The 22,056-nt window shown below is 39.2% G+C and overlaps 1 protein-coding gene across 1 annotated transcript in view; it reads right to left on the reverse strand.

Moving 5' to 3' along the window:
• Window positions 1-22,056, reverse strand: part of LOC148514822 (uncharacterized) — a 60,047-nt gene that overhangs the window by 17,493 nt on the left and 20,498 nt on the right. Inside the window, exons 5-6 of the mRNA XM_088480954.1 lie at window positions 16,073-16,165; window positions 15,762-15,854 (exon numbers count right to left, since the gene is read on the reverse strand). Coding sequence (XP_088337080.1) covers window positions 15,762-15,854; window positions 16,073-16,165 — 186 coding nt within the window. The remainder of the gene's footprint in view (window positions 1-15,761; window positions 15,855-16,072; window positions 16,166-22,056) is intronic.

Below are 22,056 nucleotides of genomic sequence, written 5' to 3' on the forward strand. Positions count from 1 at the left end.
TTCTTTGCTAGCAACACATTATTCTCATACAGTACTTTATCATAGACTTTAATGCTTCAGCCTCCTCAAAACATTCAGACATAACCACTAATATGAGGTCTGTCTCTTTAAGAGTTTTAAGTCTTTTTATTACCTCCTGCTCAAATGCTATTTTCAAAGAGGACAACTCACTCTATAACTTCTTTCCAATTTGCGCATGCAAAAGCTTCTCTTTTTAATTGACTTTTCCTCTAAGTCACTTATCTGGTCACAATAGCGTAAAAGTGTTTCCCGTCAAACTTCACACAGAGAGTCAAATTTTTCTATGCTGATATAGTCCTCTCCCGGTAGACCTTATTACACACACTGACAGTTTTACTCTGTTTTGGCAATTTAATTGTATGTTTCTCTGGAACATTACTTGGAGACCCAGTATTTTAAAAAGAATCACCACAGAGTATTTCAAACAACTTTAAATCACTTCCTTGTAACATACTTTTACCTTCACTCCAGTCCTGGATTTGCATCTCTCCAGCCTGAGACCGAACCTTTGTAGTAGGCCCTTTGCCTTTAACATATCTCTTTTTATTTCCCATAATTCTTGACACACAACACACAGGAATAACTTGCTTTTGGTTTCATTATATCACACTTTGCCTTCAAAAGCATTTTCAATACAGCAAAACATTTTTCTTCATGTGGCACTACAATTACCAGCATGTATCAAACACTGTCTCTTTAACAGCCTTTCAAAAGGAATCTGTTTTTTCAGTACCACACCCTGACTTAATGAGGTCATAGGCAACAGAGTAAACCACAAATTTTCCTTTAACCCTTCCAATACTGAAGCAGGAAAGTACTCATTTATCTTCACAGACAGTATGTACTGTATTTCATAGTTTTTAATTCACATACATTTGCCCTAATGGTTTTCCACACATACACAGACAATTTGGTTTTCCACACATACAATTTGGAGATAGACAATATTCCCAACAACTTTTGCTTTTTGCAAACTCTGCATCTCCCATATGCAGACAATTCTCTTTAAACAGTTCAACATACTTTGCTTCCACTCACCACCTTGACAAGCATTCATCCATGCAAGTGCAGAGAGTGTTTCATTTAACTGCAGTAATCCACTTGGTAGAAAGTTCAATATAAAATAACTGTATACAATAAAAACTATTACAATTGAAGATGGAATAGATTTAATAAGACTTATAATCAACTGAGGAAATGGTGGAACAGAGAGAAACAGTATGATTTTAGAAATTATAATATTCCATATGATCATAACCATTTCCAAGTGTTATAGAGAGAAAGTGAGGAAAGATCAACTTTTTTAGAATGGGCCCTAAAGATAAAAATGAGTAATGAAAAAATGGAAAAGAAAAATAAAACAAAGAAAAGCAAACAGGGTGGTCAAAATAAGTAGAAGAAATCAAATTCTATTAAAAAGAAAAACTTACAAATTAAAGAGATGGAAACAACTCATTTTTTTGATTTGAGTAAGAGGAAACTCACTTTAGATGAGGAAAAAGTACTCAAAAGAGGTTTTAAGTTTGCCCCTACTGGTCAGGTCGATGAATTCAACTTCTATGTTGAGGTTCGGGAAATATGTACGTAAGCGCACAGTTAGAAGGTTTTAATTAATAGGGATGGAGTAAAACAAGGGGATACTAGAGGTCCCTCTGGATCCCAATTCAAACCTAAATCCCTATTTTATCCCACAAAGCAGAAGGGGAGTTTCATAGATTGTTTTGGTAAAATGGTCTTAGAAGTCAAACAAGCACTTAAAAAGAGATGCAAGAAATATAACCTAACACGGAAAGAATGGTTAGCATTAAAATTGCTCAAAGAGAATAAAGACCTAATAATAAAACCTGCAGATAAGGATGGAGGGGTGGTCCTTATGGATAATAGGGATTAAAAGGCACAGATTGATAAACAACTCAATGATGGAAAAACATATACAGTAGTAAATTAAAAATGGACGCTACAATAAGAATAACAACAGCTTTAATCAATATAACCGATAAGGCTTTGGAAAAAGGAATAATTACCAAAGCAGAATATGAGTATATTAATTTAAAACATCCATCAACCCCTACAATTAATGTTTTATCCAAGATCCATAAGGACCCCCTGCTGGCACACCAATTGTATCGAGCACTAATAGTATCACGTCCAATCTATCTGCAGTTGTGGATTATTGTCTACATCCATTAGTGAACTAAATCTTATTTAAAAGATACAGGTGATCTGTTAAACAAATTGGAAAATATCAATTGGAGTGATTAATATATTCTTGTAAGTGCAGATGTTTTGACATTATATACTATTATAGAAGAAAATAAAGGGAAATGGGATTGAAGCCGTCTCATATCATTTAGAAGCTTCTGATTATTCTATGGATTTAAAATAATTCATTTTAGATAGTATTAAAGTCATTTTAACCAACAATTATTTTTATTTTATTGGTTCCTATTATATACAGTGGATTGGTATGGAAATGAGCACCAGGTTTGCATTTAGTTATGCCAACATCTTCATATCCTACTGGGAAGATCATAGGTATGGAGCTGGGATGGGCCTGGTGCTTTGGCATCATTTTATTGATGATGTTTTCTTTGTGTGGGAAAATACTATGGAAGAATTAATATATTTCTATGAATTCTTAAACAGTAATAATTTTAATATTAATTTGTCCTATTCTACTAGTAATGAAGAAATTGTCTTTTAAGATCTATGTCTATAAATTAAAGATTGAAAACCTTGTTCATTTATCAGAGAGTGCCTTCATTAAAGGATAAACTTGTTCGCAGTGCAATAGAAGCTCCTAAGAGGAGTAGTATACATAGCCAAGGGTTCCATTGGAGTGGGATATGTGCAATATGTAGAACAATAAAGGGAAAGAGCATAATTAAAGCATTCACAGTACAGAATAATAGGTATCCAATAAAATATTTTATTACGTGTAATTTGAAAATATTATATATGCCTTGGAATGCCAATGTGGATTGGTATACATTGGCAAGACAAGTAGATGTCTAAAAATCAGATTGGCAGAACATCTGTAAAATATTAATAAAGGCTTTGAAATGCACACATTATTTACACATTTCAAAAATATGCAAAATTCTGATCCATGTTGTATAAGGGCTTTTTGGGGTATCCAGCAAATAAATTCAACTTAGCGATGTAGAGATATAGAAACAAGACTTGACAAATTTTAAATGGAATGGATATATCGATTAAAGACCCTTGTTCCTCATGGATTAAATGCAGATTTTGAATTAAAATGGTTTTTATAGTATATTGAATTTTTATATTGTAGGAGCCTCTCCTCTATTTCAACCTCTCATTCTGCCTTTTATGTGTTTTTTATGCTTTTATTGTATTTTATTTAGTTATATGTATAATTGTGGTTTTATATATGTTTTTTATGGGCTAAATTTTTAGTTGGATCAACTAAGTTATTGAGAACCAAAGAATATCATCCTTTGGACTTCCAAATATTACCCCGATATGTATGGAATGCAAGTGTGTTCAGTTCTGCGTTCCAGGAAGGAGTGTGGAACACTATTGGAATGCTGATGTCATTTCTGGTGACACACATCCGAATTGTATTCCGCATCAGGAAGTAATGGCAGTGGCAGCTGTCAATGGAATGCACAAAGTCACATCTTGTGAAGTACTTCCGGAAGACGGACAGGAGTGCATTGTCACAGTTGTGCAGTATGATCAATGATTAGTGGGGGTATTTATAGGAGCCCTGGGAGATAGTGTCCTTATGCTTCTAACGAAGGACATAATTCTTAAACATGTTAGGACCTGCAGTGTCCGGGACTGGAAGGTTGTTGCTGTGCCATTTACATACAAGAAAGGTGGTCTGTTGCACTTTGGAGGGCGGATGATCCTGGGAGATTTTACCAACTTGATGGTGATACATGCTAATTGAAATTTTACTATGTGAGTGCGATGTGTTAAATAAATATTCTATTTGAGTATAGACAATATTACACTATATTTGCTTTTCTGTATCCATTGAGGTCATAATCAGTCCAGCAGGGAGAATTATTCTGTTATTTCTCTGGAAGATCATTGACTCTACGAGAATACTATACTGGGATGCTGAAATATGCTGAATATTTTTAATCCTATGTGAGTGTGGTGTGTTAAATAAACACTATTTTCAATTATAGACTATATTGCACTATGTTTGTTCCTTTATTATTTGAGGTCGAATAAGGGAAGAATTAGACACAATATTTGTACAAGTATCATTTCCATCATTGTGTATAAAAGTGCAAGAAATATTTACAGTTTTTACAATTTTTTATGGTTACTCTGATATCTGATAACCTTGGGCAGCGCCATTGTGGAACACTATTTATATTAAGCCAAATATATAATTCATAGCTGGCAATTCATATACGGTACATTTGCCCTAATTGTTTTCCACACATGTGCATACAATTTGCAGATAGACAATACTCCAACAACTTTTGCTTTTAGAAAACTTTGCATCTCCCATATGCAGACAATTCTCTTTAAACAGTTCAACATATGTCGCTTCCACTCACCATCTTGACGAGCATTCCGCCATGCATATGCAGTGAATGCTCCCAATATTCAAAGGGACTGTGTAAGATGTTAATTTGTAAAGTACATTATCATTAAAATAATCTTCCACTATTTTATTGATGCTTACTGTATCAGATTGAGTCACCATAGAGGTGACAATAATTGTGGGCAATTCTTTTAAGCCTGATCAGATGTTACAATGTTTCATGCTGGTGCGCTGAGTTGAATCATGACCATCTCTATATCAACTTGGTTCATGCAACCACTGTCATCCCAGTGAGACGCAGGCTTCATTGTTTCCAGCCTGCTAGGCCGCAGCTCACATCCAGCCAGCCCCGAATACTGCTGTCCTGATCATGTGACCGATCCAGTCAATCGTTATACAGTCTGAACCAGCCAGGACCATCTGACGCTGCTCACCCAATCCTGGCTAACCCCGGGTTATACTGTATATTCCCATTGCTGGCTCTCAGTCATTTCCAGTACAATGTCTAGCTCAGTCCCTACTGAGTGAACCTCAACTGTGCTACATTTACAGTCATATTGTTATCCTGCTGGTGCAGTTCTGTTGTTGTTTGCTGCACTAACTCCCTATGCTATTCTACTCCTGTATAATCAGCATCTCAAGATGCACAGGTAATCCCAGCTTGTTCCAGTGTGCTGAATCTGTGCTACTCCTGTGCAAAGCATCAACCTGTGTGCTCAGCTATATTTTTGTTCCTGCTTCCCTGGTTCCGTTCCAGATTATTCCACAGCTACCATCCATTCCGGTGTTTGGCCTGTATCTGGTCCTGTCATCTATAGAGTGCTTCCAGGCTACAGAGAAAACCTAGTCCAAGCCTGGTAAATTCTTTTGCCAAGATCTACCACTTAAGTGTCCTGGATACAGAACCAAGTAAGAAGAGTGCTTTATTATTATCATGTAACAACCCAGTTCAGCCTGGCTAATCTACTGCTACACTCTTCTTTGCTACATATATCATACCATCAACAACACGGACGGCCCTGGTGGTGTAGTTGGTATGACCTGGCATCTCTCTACTGAGACCTGGGTTCATTTCCCGGTCAGGGAGGCATCTAACTACATGTCAAGAGGTCTCCTCAGGCCTGCCAGTTTTGCATATACACCACCCACTTCTAAAACATGCATCTACCTGACCCTGGTTCTACAAACAAATACAAGCATGACACTCTAGTGTTTCTCTTAGTATAGGTTAGTTTTTTCCTGGCAGCAGCATTGGCAGAAGAAACAATGCAAGTGATGTCATCATGTCATGTGCCACTTGAGCTGACAACTTGCCTGTCAAGAGCTCTTTGCATCACATAAGAGCTGTGTCAGTTGGAAAGAAAGGCATTACATATGACAATCCTAGGATCAAGCATGACTGCCAAAATGTAGTGATACAATATGAATAATGAGTTAGGGAAAGGAGGGATTGTTACCTTTGCCATGCAGTTTTATTAAAGACTGTAGACTTTTGTTGTCACCAAAAAAAAAAAAAATACCTTGTTTTCACTTATTTATTTTTGAGGTGAAGCTGTCATGGATACGTCTAGTCTGCACAAACCCACTAAGCACATTAATATACGCTGCCTTTATGAAACATACACTCTTGAAAAAAAATATATATATTTAACTAATTGATTTAATAAAAGCCTTCAACTGTTTTTTTATAAACACCATTAAAATGTTTTATTTATTTTGGGGGTGCAGCTGTCATGGACATGTCTAGTCTACACTAAGCACAGTTATATACGTTGCCTTTTAAGGAAACACAAACTTCTATTACACACCATTAAAAAAAATTTTTTTTGCAATTATTACAAGGTGCACACAGGGTTAAGGCTCCTGCAGTCTCCTACAGGAAATGTTTTACACACAGGTACAGTACTTGGGTGTGATTGCTCTGGAGTGTGTGATGGATAAATGGATTGAGGGATCCGGTGGATGGGGCTTCCATCACTGACTAGCAGCTGGATGATAGCTACGGCTGGTGGGTCATAGCTTGTGTCAGGTAGTAATCTCATGTATACAAGTGTGCTGTAACATTTGTGAAGAGTAAAGAAGCCATCTGACACACACATATACATATACACAGCAGGTAAAATAAGTATTGAACACATAAACATTTTTCTCAGTAAATATATTTGTAATGGGGCTATTGTAATGAAATTTTCACCAAATGTCAGCAACAACCCATGCAATCGACATATGCACAGAGATCAAACCATTATCTGGTTCCATCCCAGAGCCCCTATACCATCAGTTCCAGTTCATCGGTTGAAGTCCGATATCATATACCATCAGTTACAGTTCTATATCCTATACCATCGGTTCCAGTCCAATATTCTATACCATCAGTTCCAGTCCAATATCGTCAAGTCCGGTTCCTTTCTGGATATTCAGTCATCAGCTGCCAGTAGAGGGAAGCCCAAGCAGAGGAACATGACCTGCACATCAGGGGCAGCTAAGCCCAAACTCCCTTGCAGGGGTTCTTGGTGAAAACCACCAGTTTGTGTTACAAGTCACGATCATGACTTATCTCCATCGAGCAGAGTACCCAGTCAGGACAGGGTTACTCCAGTTTCTCCTGTCACTAGGCAATAGGCACGCCTCAGGAAGTGACATGTCATCCACAGTACAGCGTGATTGGTGCTTCTTTCTATTTGTTCTCACTGGACTTTTTCTGCCTCGCCGACTATAGCATATCTGTGAGTCCCATCGGCTTGGCTGAATGGTCAGCGTTCTGTGCCTCCTCGTGGTACAGATTTGGACCTTCCCAAAGTGGCTTCCGTGCTACCTCCGGTTCTCCAAGTTTTCTTCTATGGCTTCCAAGCTGCATCTACACTGCCATGCTGTCATCAGCTCTCCAAGCTGCAGCACCGACTACTCACTCCTCTATCATCGGGTCTTGCAACACCTTTGACACATTTGCCGCATCAACAGCTTCCATGCTGTCACCAGGTTCCCAGCTACTTCTATTGCTTCCGAGGCGCACCTACACCTCTGTGCTGCCATCGGCTTTCCAAGCCACAGCATTTACTTCAAACTACCTACTAACAGCTAATGCCACACCATTGGTACATTTGCCGCATCATCGGCTCCCAAAGGCATAACATACCACTTGATTGTCTACTAATGGCAATTGTCACACAATCTGCACACAAGATGCACCATCAGCACATTTTCCGCATCATCGGCACATTTTCCACACCATCGGCTCTTAAAGCCATAACATACCACTTGACTGTCTACTAACGGCTATTGCTGCACCATAGGCACACAAGCCACACCATAGGCATAATTGCTGCATCACTGGCATATTGCCACACCATCGGCTCTCAAAGCCATAATATACTATTTGACTGTCTAATAACGGCTATTGCCGCACCATCATTTGACAGAGGAGACTCCTCTCTTTGAAACAAGTTTGCCCCATGTATGTTTGGGCCAGTATGATAAAGTGAGTGTACAGTGTGCCTTTCCCCCATCTATGGAAAATTTAAATTTTCCTTAGCGCTGGACGATATTGTCAGGTGATCACCAGTGATCACTAGACAATAGCTGCTAAGGATCCACCTAATTTAAAAGAGAAGACTCCTCTCTTTCAAGTGTGGTATCAGTCAGTAGGCCCTAACCCCCAAACTCTTAATACTAAACAATAAATATAAATAAACACATAAACATAAACACAGGTACAGTAAAGGCGGGTATCCACTTATAGATATACAAACGAGAGCAAGATTACGACATTGCTGTCGTGCTCTCGTTTGTATATCTAGTGATGTGCCTAGACTGAATGTTCACTCGTTCAGTCCAGGCACATCCCTCATCCCCGCACATGCTGAACCTGACGAGATCGTCAGGTTGACCAGCATGTATGGACGATGCTGGATGTCGGAAGCGACCTTTGGTCCCGCCACTTCACCAGGAGAAAGAGCTCGCCAGGAGAGAACCTCCTTGCCCTTATTGTAGCCATTTTCAATAGCCAATGATGCACGACGCATGACACGCGCTAATTCACTCGTTATGGCAGGCGTCTGTGGTGCACTGTAGTGGCAAGGTTGATGCTAGATCCTACAGTATGGCAAACCACATGACCGATGTGGCGAGCATAGCGAGACCACAAGGGAATACTTTTGGTCCACCGTTAGAATCCCCGCCTCTCACCTTTTCATGCCGGGTCACGTGGGTGTGACATCACAGGCCCCCTGAGTATCCTAGTCATAACCATAGTAGCCATTTTTAACAACCACAGTGACGCACAATGCAAATTCTCCACCTCTCCCCCTTTCATGGCGGGTCACGTGGGTGTGACATCACAGATCCCCTGACTATTCTAGTCATAACCATAGTGACAAAGTAGTGTGGGCATCACGGGATTGAAAAGTTTTTGAAGTCATGAAAGCACAATTGTGTAACATTCATAGCGGCACACTACAGTAGTTGTCCTAGCAGATGGGGGATGGTGTCCTTGGCAATGGTCACTATTCGTAGCCTTTTTCAGAACTCAAGGGCAGAGCTGACTGCTTACAGTAAATGGATTAACAAAGTGTCTTTTATTATGGTAATGAGAGGCTCTTACTTGCTTTGGGGGAAGGGGCCTGATGCACTGTGTATGACTCCCGACCCACTGAGCATGCGCCAGAAATCCCATCGCAACCCTCCTACACATTTCTAACCCCTCAGAGATGGCTGAAAGCCACCACAGCGCCGTGCTGGCATTGACACAAGTTTGCGATTTAAATGCACAGGCATGCGCCACAAATCCCATCGCAACCCTCCTACTGGGCATGCACCAGAGATGCCATTTCTAACCCCTCGGAGATGGCTGACAGCCACCACAGATTTGGGGGAAGGGGCCTGATGCACTGTGTATGACTCCCGACGCACTGGGCATGCACCAGAAATCTCATTGCAACCCTCCTACACATTTCTAACCCCTCTGAGATGGCTGACAGCCACCACAGCGATGTGCTGGCATTGACGCAAGTCTGCGATTTAAACGCACAACCAGTTTGCAATACAGAGACTTCTCTCTCATACAGAGTTCACTATCAGTTTCTGAACTCATGAAATCACTATAGTGTCCAAGTCTAGGACAGCATCAAAATAGATGCTATTTTGCGCAGTTTGTAATAGAGAGACCTCTTACAGAGCACATTCACTACCAGTTTCTGAAGTCATGAAATCACTATTGTGTCCAAGCCTGGGACAGCATAGCGAGACGCAAGTTTGCGATTTAAATGCACAGTCAGTTTGCAAAACACAGACATCTCTCTCATACAGAGCTCACTATCAGTTTCTGAACTCTTGAATTCACTATAGTGTCCAAGTTAGGACAGCATCGAAACTGACGCTATTTTGCACTTTAAACGCACAGTCAGTTTGTAATACAGAGGCTTCCCTCTCAAACAGATCCCACTACTGTAGCAGTGTCTGAAGTCATGAAAAGACTATTGTGTACAAGTCTTGGACAGCACAGAGTGGCGCAAGGGTGCAAATTCAACAGCATACAGTTCAGTACTGTTGTAATACAGACAACTGGGTATGCGCAGTGATGATCTTCCATACGCCATGGCATAGCGCTACATGGCGTATGGCTTGGCACCATAGATCCCATTGTAACCCCTCCACTGGGCATGCGCAAGAAATCCCATTGCAACCTCTCAGAGCTGACAGCCACCACAGCGCAGACATTGACGCTTGCACTCACAATCAGTTTGTAATGACTTACTTTTAAGCAGCCTTTTAAACAACAACACTACAGTATTACAGTACAACACTACTACAGTAGTTTCACTATAGTGTCCAGAGCCGACAGTGGCAAAAAAAAATATTCTTTTCCAGGGCTCGAACCCGGGACCATCATTGTTGCAATGCGATCACCTAACCACTAGCCCACACTCCAGCTACAGTATGTTGAGAACCGCACAGAGCGGACTCATCCTTATGCACTCCACCCACCCGCTGCTGTTTTTAATCATTTTAACAGTATGGCATTCAGTACAAATTACAACAGTGGAGCAATCGCCACCCAGTTGTTAAGCGCTGTATTACATGCCGTAGCGTATCACACCACAAGTCCAGCCATCATGTAATGTTCCATGTCACGAATCAGAGGGCTGAACGCCACGCCATGAACAACAAACTAGCTGGGCACATCTGTAAGTGACAGAGAAGTAGCACAGACACATGGCAGTTTAAAAAGGAATATACAGTAGCACATTTAGGTACTGCTATGGCAGACATCATTGGAGGTTAATATAAATACGATACTATAGAATGTTTTCATTAATCAAGAACTACTGTAGATCAGAGGTCTGTGGTCAGCACAAGTAAATGGAGGTGGAGTATTTGTGGCCAGAGACTGGCCACATGTGGGTAAAATATTCGCTGTGGACTTGTACTGCAGAGTGCTGGAGAACTGGAAGAGCAGAGCCCAGTATCACCAGCACTGAAAGAGTTAAAGTCCCAGTGTGGACACAGTTTAAAAGCACAAATACTTTACATGGTTTATAATAAACTGTATTAATATACATATATTGCGGTAGAGCATTGCATCTGATAGCAATGCATTGGTGTATAAAGCACAGTATATTTAATAGTCTATGACATGTTTGAATGGATTCAGTATGATTTACCACTGGCCGCATTGCCGACGGTTCAAATCCCGACAGCGGCATCCCGGCATCACTGAAAATCATCATCGTCCCCAGGTAAGTATTCTCTAACCTATTCTACCCCCTAACCCTCCCTTAGGGGTGCCTAACCCTAACCTCCCCCCTTTAATATGTGTTTAATGCACTTTTTGGATATGCCTGTATAAGACATGACCAGCTTCTGTGACTGCAGGAAATTAGATGATGATTGTCATTTGCTAGCAGGAAGTCTGATGTATGGAAAGACCTGTTGTGGTCAGTGAACTCCAGGTGAGAGCTGGATAGAAGCTTTCTGTGTGAAGGTGTGAAGAGAGTCAAATGGCCAAATCTTCCTTTGTGTGTCTGCACTTCTGGGGAAAAAAGTGTTTGTTTTTCATGATTTCCTGAATATTGCAGCGAAAGCGAGTACTATTGCTGGTTATTCTACATAGATATTTTGTCACTGTGTGATAAATGTATCAAAGGATGAAAGTAAATTACCAGTTCCTGTGGGATCTGAGTTGTAATTACATTTGGGATAGATGGTCTGATTGGTTTACAAGACTGATGGTGGGAGGATTTCACCATGCTGTATTATGTTTTCTGACTATATATACAGGGCCTGTGAGCCTGTGTATGTGTCCATCTTTGTATATCCTTTGTGGAGAAGAACTGCTGTAACATCTTTTGTATGCTGATATTCCCCTTCAGTCTGAAGGATGAGTCTTTTTTAAGTTTTTGAGCAATAAATATCTTGTCTTACTACAATTGCATCTGAATCCTGCAACCAACAGAATTGCGCCAAACGCTATTCCGTTCTCCTACTGTTCTAGGATGAGCCAAGTGTCTCCAAAGCCCAAGACCTCTGCCAGCTACTGTGCAGAGCCTGGTCCATTGCGAGAGATCAGGAGGAAACAGCCGACACCTATCAGGAGGTGTGGCCGCAGCTAGTCGCATGCATATGCAGCAGAAGCGGTTCCAGGCACCGGAGGTAGGAGCCTGAGTGTACCTAAGAAGCAGTTCCAAATGCTGATAGTAGAGTTTGGTGGTGGCAGCATTGTTACATGCTCACAGTGAGTGGGCGGAGTTTGTGACAAGCGGTCCTGGTACTATGGCAAAATCTGGCACATAAGTACCTCGACAATGATTACGGCCTATTCCTTCATATCATATCTTAATGGAGACCCATACAGTAGGGTGGTGTCGATGACCCCGGGAAGGGTGATATTAGCTAATGCCCTTCTGAGAAGGGGAATTTACCATTATCCAAATAGTTACATTATTTATAAAATACAACTATTATTGGAGTTGGTGTTTGCATACAGTCAGGTGCATAAATATTGGGACATTGACAGAATTTTCATATTTTGGCCTCTATTCACCACAACAATGGCTTTGAAATGAAACAAACAAGATGTGCTATAACTGCAGACTTTCAGATTTAATTTGAGGGTAATTACATCCAAATCAGGTGAACGGTGTAGGAATTACAATGGTTTCTATATGTGCCTCCCACTTTTTAAGGGGCCAAAAGTAATGGGACTATCAACTCAAAAGCTATTTCATGGACAGGTGTGGGCTATTCCCTCATTATTTCATTATCAATTAAGCAGGTAAAAGGTCTGGAGTTGATTCTAGGTGTGACATTTGCATTTGGAATCAGTTGCTGAGATCCAAAGAGCTGTCACTATCAGTGAAGCAAGCCATCATTAGGCTGAAAAATCAAAACAAACCCATCAGAGAGATAGCAAAAACATTAAGTGTGACCAAATCAACTGTTTGGAACATTCTTAAAAAGAAAGAACGCACCAGAGAGCTCAGCAACACCAAAAGACCCGGAAGACAATGGAAAACAACTGTGGTGGATGACAGAAGAATTATTTCCCTGGTGAAGAAAAACCCCTTCACAACAGTTGGCCAAATCAAGAACACTCTCCAGGAGGTAGGTGTATATGTGTCAAAGTCAACAATCAAGAGAAGACTTCACAAGAGTGAATATAGAGGGTTCACCACAAGATGTAAACCATTGGTGAGCCACAAAAATAGGAAGACCAGATTAGAGTTTGACAAACAACATCTAAAAAAGCCATTACAGTTCTGGAACAACATCCTATGGACAGATGAGACAAAGATCAACTTGTACCAGAGTGATGGGAAGAGAAGAGTATGGAGAAGGAAAGGAACTGCTCATGATCCAAAACATACCACCTCATCAGTGAAGCATGGTGGTGGTAGTGTCATGGTGTGGGCATGTATGGCTGCCAAGGGAACTGGTCCACTTGTATTTATTGATCATGTGACTGCTGACAAAAGCAGCAGAATGAATTCTGAAGTGTTTCAGGCAATATTATATGCTCATATTCAGTCAAAAGCTTCAGAACTCATTGGACGGCGCTTCACAGTGCAGATGGACAATGACCCGAAGCATACTGCAAAAGCAACCAAAGAGTTTTTTAAGGCTAAAAAGTGGAATGTTATGCAATGGCCAAGTCAATCCCCTGACCTGAATCCGATTGAGCATGCATTTCACTTGATGAGGACAAAACTGAATGGAAAATGCCCCAACAACAAGCAGGAACTGAAGACATTTGCAGTAGAGGCCTGGCAGAGCATCACCAGGGATGAAACCCAGCGTCTGGTGATGTCTATGCATTCCAGACTTCAGGCTGTAATTGCCTGCAAAGGGTTTGCAACAAAGTATTAAAAAGTGAAATTTAGATTTAGGATTGTTTAGTTTGTCCCATTACTTTTGGCCCCTTAAAAAATGGGAGGCACATATAGAAACCGTTGTAATTCCTACACCGTTCACCTGATTTGGATGGAATTACCCTCAAATTAAATCTGAAAGTCTGCAGTTAAAGCACATCTTGTTTGTTTCATTTCAAAGCCATTGTGGTGGTGAATAGAGGCCAAAATATAAAAATTCTGTCAATGTCCCAATATTTATGCACCTGACTGTATATGTGTGTATGTAAATGTATATACACTGTATGTGTGTATATATATATATATATATATATATATATAATTTTATACATATATAATATTAAAGATAAAATATAATAATATATATGTTAAATACATATATGTAAGGCCAATGCCACATATTCTGAGTCTTCCTCTGCCATGAAGAGTTGGGTGCTGCCATGAGATTGAAGTACTTAAAGTCCTTTATGTAGAAAGACTACTCAGTATAGTTGTTGTATGTGTACCCTAAAGGGGTCTAGATAATTAGCACTTTTAATTTCAAGACTTTTGAATTTGCTGGGTACATTCTAAGCCATAGGAAGGTCAGTGCTGAATAATTTAATGGGCACAGAAGACATTTTTGCATTTAGAGAGAATTTTCAAAGCATCCAATTTGGTGATCCCCTGAAGGTGGCATTTTTGCATTTAGGCCACCTGTATATGCAATATCATTGCATAATAATAATAATAATAATAATAATAATAATATTCAGCTCTGCAGAAGAGGCATTGCAAACAAATGTGGATGTGGCCATGGTCAGCAGCGTATCACTGGGATCTACAGTAGCAGATTTATAAGAACAGAGAGAGGGATTTTTGGAGCATTGATATTTTTCCTGATTTAAGGCATAGTAAATGTGTCCATAAAAGGAAACAGTCAGGGATATAAAGAACCAACGAATGTTGTCATGTTCTTTTGTAGTGTAGTGCAGGCATGCTAAAGATTCCATAACACAAGCAGGGGCTACATCTCCAAGATACTTACAAAAAATAAAACAAACATGGGCCACCCCAAAGCACTTTGTAGAATAGACAATTACTAGGAGAATACAATCCTGTAATCCTGAAACTGTGACATGTAAACAGCAGGTTTGACTACATGCAGATGCATAATGTGCTGTAACCAAAATGATGGCGCTGCTAGAAACAGGATCCCAGCCATTGGTAGCAGGATATGAGGTAGAGCAGCTTGCCCCATGGTCCAAGAAAGCAGCCATCCCAAAGACTCCAGGCTATGGCTCTGAAAAGTTGCAGTTTTAACTAGAGATGAGCAGTTCTGTTTTACGTAAATCCGAACATTTGTGAACTTGGGGTTTCCGAGTGGAAGCAAGTCTTGTCTCGGGTCTTCTCATTAAGTTCGGGTCTCAGAATGAGGCAAAACATAATTGTCCCAGAAATGTTAGGTCTTGCATGTTTCGGATTGCATTAGATTTTAGGTAGGCAGGTGAGAAGAGGTAGATTTTATGGTTGTAAATGAGGATTGAATAGGGTTACCGTCAATTTTTTTAAAACTCCTTGATCAGCAACTTTGATAACCTGACGACTAGTATATTACATACAGTATTTCACACTACACTACTCTAATCTGGTTAAAAATTAACCTAGAGAAAATGTTTAAATTGAATTTATTCATTGATAAATGAAATTACATATTGTTTCTTTACAGAACTTGAAAATGCAAAGTTTTTATTGATCTGAAAATCCATTTTATCATATTTTAGAAAGTGCCCATGTATCTAGCATATCATCTGGATTGATTGCCTTAATTTTAGGCATTATCTCTCAGATGATGATGTACCTACCTTGAGATGTCTTGTTTGAGGCTATACAGAGCTGCTCCATCTTCTCCACCAGCCTTGTACAGTTATCACCATTTAAAGACTGAGATTTTGAACCTGAATGAGACATATAACAGAACTGGGTACAATAGATAATATGGAAGATGACCAGACACTGGCACCTCATAACTGTGACGTCACTTACCAAGCACTGCAAATGAAGATGATATTGGCTCCATTTTATCACATTTTAGAAGGTGCCCATACATCTACCATATCAGGTGGATTGATTGCCTTAATTTCAGGTGTTATCTTTCAGATGATGATGTACCTACCTTTAGATTTCTTGTTTAAGGCTACACAGAGCTGCTCCATCTTCTCCACCATCTTTGTACAGTTATCACCATTTAAAAATAGAGATTTTGAACCTGAATGAGACATATAACAGAAATGGGTACAGCAGAGAATACGGAAGATGACCAGACACTGGCACCTCATAACTGTGACGTCACTTACCAAGCACTGCAAATGAAGATGATATTGGCTCCAATGAGGATAGTAATAATGACCCCTTCCAAAAAGGGACCCAGGGTTTTGTCTGGATTGTAATGTAATCCCCCTCTTCTTGCTCCTCCTCCTTTTATATTGTTTTATACTTTTTATATATTTTTTTTTAGATCTGATTTGTAAAATCATATCCAGATGGATAAATATAGGATAAGTCCTTTAAACTCCCTTGAAAGTTATACTATAAACCACAGGTTCTCAAACTCGGTCCTCAGGACCCCAAACAGAGCATGTTTTCCAGGTCTCCTCACAGAATCGCAAGTGAAATAATTTGCTCCATCTGTGGATCTTTTAAAATGTGTCAGTGAGTAATGAATACACATGTGCACCTGCTGGGTGACCTGGAAAAATGTGAACTGTGTGGGGTCCTGAGGACCGAGTTTGAGAACCACTGCTATAAACCAATGCACTTTAGAGAATGATGAATGATCTTATATCTCTTTATTGAACCAATATGACTATTTTTAAAGTATTTTATGAAGATTTTTTTAATCTAATTTTTTTTGTATTTTTTATAACTTTTTGCATATTTATTTTTCAATATTAATATGTACTCATCATGTTTATTCAATATTTATTAGATATCTATATGTATCTATTATGTTTGGTATACAACAATCTGCAGTGTAATTTCTTATTTGTGTATCATATATTTTAGGAGATCTCCCTTTAATATGAGGTCTCAAAGAAAGTAGCCATGACAACAGGTTAACCAAAGAATTTAGACTTCACCCAATATCGTAAGTACTTCATTATATGAAAGATGAAAGGCGTCACCCCCGGAGGTTAAGAACTATGGGGGAGTGAAATTCTCGTACTCCCCTTCCACCCGATACCAGAAGTACGTCAGTCACATCCAGACTTCAACGTGATCCGATTTTTGTTTGCACTAAAATCACTGTCTCCGGTGCTAACCATCTATATATCATAATTGGGTCTCTAATTCCCTGCAGGCGATCCCCTTTTATGAGAGGAGACTGAACTAGCTGTGTTCCTTTGGGAATTTCATTTACTTCTTAAATTCAATTTAATTTTTCATCAGTAGAGATCCTGTGCATAAGGACTGAGACCTGTTAAAAATCCCTCTATTACTGGCTGCGACTACAGTTGCACAATTTAACCAGTTCAGCTGCTGATGTTCATTATTTAAATGCAAGACTGGAGGATTTCCATTTTCTTATTATACCTATTACAGTACAATATTGACATGAACTGGCAACATACATAGTTGCACATTCCTACAGAACTGGCAACATAGCCGCACATTACTGCAGATCTAACAATAAGGGTATACAGGTTAATCTTTTTTGATAATGTATCAAGTGCTTTGTTATTTCTAATTACACAACATTCCATATAAATTATCTTTTTTTGTATGTAAATGTCATTGCTTTTTATGTTTCATTTTTTATGTAAATCTGATTCTTTTAGTTTTTTAATTTAATTTTCTAGCATTTCTGGGTCCCTTTATATGTCTATAAAGATTTTTATCTGATTTATTATTTGTAAGTTTCTCATTATTTTTAATTGTATTCTGTGTCAGTTTGATCCTTTGGTGTAATATTAATCATTTAGTCCATGACACCTTATTATAGTATAAATATCAGGCCTTTAGAGATAGTGCTCCTATTTGTGTTGTATTGCTTAAACACTATTTCAACATATGAACAATCACCATTCATCATCATCATCATCATTCTTGTTTTTATGTGTTTATTTTTTATATACACCATGGAGGATTTCAGGATGGTTTGAATCTTAGACAAGGGATCCAACAGCTACAACAAACTTCATGAATGAGTATACACTCTGAAGCATTACAAATGACTGAGTATTATTATATTTTTTTTATTTTGTATATATCCAGTGCCATCTCATGTTCAGAGATTTCTTTTTGTGCATAATTTTGAAGTGGAAACTCCTAAAAATAACCTGCGCTTTATTTCATTTCGATCCATCAAGTTAAAAATGAGCAATAACAAACAAAATGTATTGACATAAAATGTAAGAGATAGGTGTGGCACCCTACACGCAGCCAGTAAGGGGCGAGGGAAGTGGTGTATTGGGCCCATGTTCACTTGAATAGGATAGGCTACATAGCAGCAAGTGCACAAGGCACACAGTGACATTGGTGTGAGTGGTGGGTGAAGGTTTTTCTGTCACTGGTCTGTATAGCACTGCTAATCACATGGGCCACTCCCTCGACAAGGCACCTATGCAAAGCAGTACAGCTAGAACACTTAAAAAAAATGTTTTATTTATATATATATATATATATATATATATACCCACACAAAACAGTCCGTCACTCTGCTGGTCCCTCAAGACCTCTACCTTGCTCCGTTGCCCTCCTTCGGGAGAGTGTGTCCCCAATGCGGAGATATCAAGAAACGGCGGCACTCCGGAGACTTTAAAAAATTAGTGGAACAACATTGTGTTTAATATTGATATTTTGGGGTGCGACAACCCCTTCCTCAGAATACACAATCAATCAATAATTGATTGTGTATTCTGAGGAAGGGGTTGTCGCACCCTGAAACATCAATATTAAACACAATGTTGTTCCACTAATTTTTTTAAAGTCTCCGGAGTGCCAACATTTCTTGATATATATATATATATATATATATATATATATATGTATATATATATATATCGTAAATACTGTACATAATAATTCATTAATTCTCCCACTACTTATTGTGAAGAAACAAAAACATGATAAGATATTGCAACAATACCAAAAATTATTATTGCATTCAAAATGTAATTAATACAAAATATATTTAATAAAATTAGAATTTTAAAATGAATAAAAATAATTACAGAATTCATAAGGCAATAAGGCAAAAAAATCAGACTTAAAGTTTTGATACATTCAAAAATTAATTAAATTCAATGAATCTATATGATTCCGGAACTGTTCTGCATTATTACTAATGCAAACAAATAACGCAACAAATTGTTGCGATAAAAATGCGATAACACATATAATACATTTGCTGAAAAAATGCCATAAATACATGAAAATGCCTTTAAGTGGAATTTTATTGCCAAAACATCTTTGTTACTTATGCCCCTTTGCCTCAAATCCAAATCAGAGTGAGTCAACAAATGATTAACATGCAAGTGAATTACTAAAATAGATGGAGAACCAAAAGTCTACAGATTGAAAAAGACAATCGAACAAGAAATACCAAAGAATACCCCTGAAACTTAACCAATGCATAAATTTAAATTCAGGAAACAGATTAAAATCTTTCACAGAGGATGACTTAGCCACCCAAAAAACCCAGAAAGAATGACCAATAACCCAAAAATACTTACAATCAATTCAACCACCTGCTAAGCAATCAAGAAAACATAAGCAAAAAGTTGTAATGACCAAAATTTAACTAATGCATACGCCTCGAAAATAACCCCACAATTGGCTAGTGTTAGGGAGGTGGTAAAAGGAAGTGAGGGAAAACACAAAAAAATCTACCAGCTGCTTATACAGTATTTATTTTTATTTAATAATTATATTATGGAAAGGAAAACAAAATTAGTCATGGACCTCCACCAAAGGTGATGAGTAGCTAGTCCTCAAGTTAAGATACAAATTAAACTTGCTAAATTTAATGTAATGCTTATAAGCATTAGATTTTATGACTGAGTGCTTGCAATTGAGGAATGGACAGACCCACCACCACTGTCAATGTATCTGCACTAATGCAGATTAAGTGGGTACCAAGCTCCATAGGGGACAGACGGAGAGCTAGGATGCTGCATTTCAAGATCCAGCCAAATACAAATATATGGATTGATTTACTAAGCCTTGGATGCAGATAAAGTGATAGAAGATACTGTCCCAACCAATCAATGGCTAACTGCCATGTCACAGGCATTGTTTAAAAAATTACAGTTGGTTGGGACTTTATCTCCATTCACTTTATCTCCATCTAAGGCTTTGTAAATAGAAAACATAGTCACTGGCAAACTGTCTCGATGAATCAACATTGCTTCAGCAACTCTGGGCTGCTGGACTATATAAGACAAATCCGACAATCACCCCATGACCTCTTCCCAATTGGTCTGTCTTAGAACACTGAATCAGAGCCAGCTCCAGGGTGAACATGATGTCCCTTAGTCACATGAAAATGGGTGTGTGGCCTAATTACCATAGGCTACACCCCCTAACTTACGTTATTTGGGGGCATGTCCATATGGCGCACCTCCCATTAACGTCAGGCTGGGAGTAAGCCCAGCACTATGTCAGTAGCTGGGCTGCCCCCAGCCTTCTTCCTACACTGAATGGATGCCGTGCACATGAGCACAGCATCCATTCCTCTTCCCCAGGGCCCAACCTCCCGACCAACCACAGGACACTTTGCCCCATGGGTAGAACAGTGGGGCAGTGCCCAAAAAAACAGGACTGTCCCACTGAAATCGGGAATGGTTGGGAGGGGTGTGCCCTCTATGGGGTGGCGCCCCAGTTCGACCGCACTGGTCGAACATGCCTCAAGCCAGCCCTGCATTGAATTATGCATAAAACTGAAAAATTGCTCGCAAAAACATTGGAAAAAGCCAAAGGAGCTACCTGCTTTGCCAGAGCCGCTGACTCACAAACTCCTTAATTCTCCACAAAATGCCATAGCAAAGGCCAAATGGAATTGTAGAATTTTGTAAGGAGAACTACAAACCTCATCACTATAGTTAACAATCGAGGGGGAAAGTGCACATCAATGTGAAAATATATTGTGGATCCATTAATACCTGTGTGAGTTTCGGTGTAGAATGAAAGCTGCTGTTTCTCTAATAAAAATACAGTGGGATTCATGTGTGTGTGTAAATTTAGTGTGGATCCTGCCTTTTCTGTATATCTACAGTAATATGGATCCAGATTTCAGTCTTTACTGCTAAACAAGGACTGCCTAGAGTCAGTCTGCTGTGTAATCCCAATAAGAGAAGTGTTTCCCTCTTAAAATAAAAATCTGCTGCTGTGGAGTGAAAGAGAAAGAGCATGATTTACATAATTAGATATTTACGTTTAAACAGTCAGCATATTTCATTATAATATGAAGGTCAATAACACACAGACTTTCATATTTATTAATTTCAAATAATTGTGACTTTTCTTGCTCATTAAGGGGATGTCCTCATATAAATAACTCCTTTGTGATCTATCCTTAAATATGTATGGCAATTTAAGACAGACCTCCACCAGAAACATGCTTACCGACTGTCCCGGAAGGTCCGGGAGACTCCCAATATTTCAGGTAGAGTGGATCTCCTGCATCCTGCCCACTTCCTAATGAGATGGACAGGATAGGAAGAGTAATACAAAGAATTGTGGGTCCGTTGTGAGGGTTCAAGGCCAATATGATGTGAACCATGACATTTTGCCCAGTCTCCTCTTCTCAAACCCGTGATTATGACTTGATGAGTGCAAGGTTTAATGACAAAAAGTTCCCGTCAACTCAGTGACCAACTGCAACTCCTCTCCAGGTTTCTCCTGGAGCAGAGTTAAAAAAAATTAGGCATGTATCACCTGGAACCATCATCGTACAGGTGGCTGAACTGCAAAGCATTGACTAAGTAACTAGTGGTCAGGGAGTGTGCTTGATCTCTATGGAGCAGGGGGTTTCAACTCCAAGCCTTAAGTATCACCAACAGATCATGTTTTGTGGATTTTTTTAAATCATGCACAGATAAGTTAATTTATTTTGCTCGGTCAGTAATTATCCCTTGTGCTTCCACAGACAGAAATCCT

The sequence above is a fragment of the Taudactylus pleione genome, unplaced genomic scaffold (genome assembly GCF_031769625.1).
Source record: "Taudactylus pleione unplaced genomic scaffold, aTauple2 ptg000258l, whole genome shotgun sequence".
NCBI lineage: Eukaryota > Metazoa > Chordata > Amphibia > Anura > Myobatrachidae > Taudactylus > Taudactylus pleione.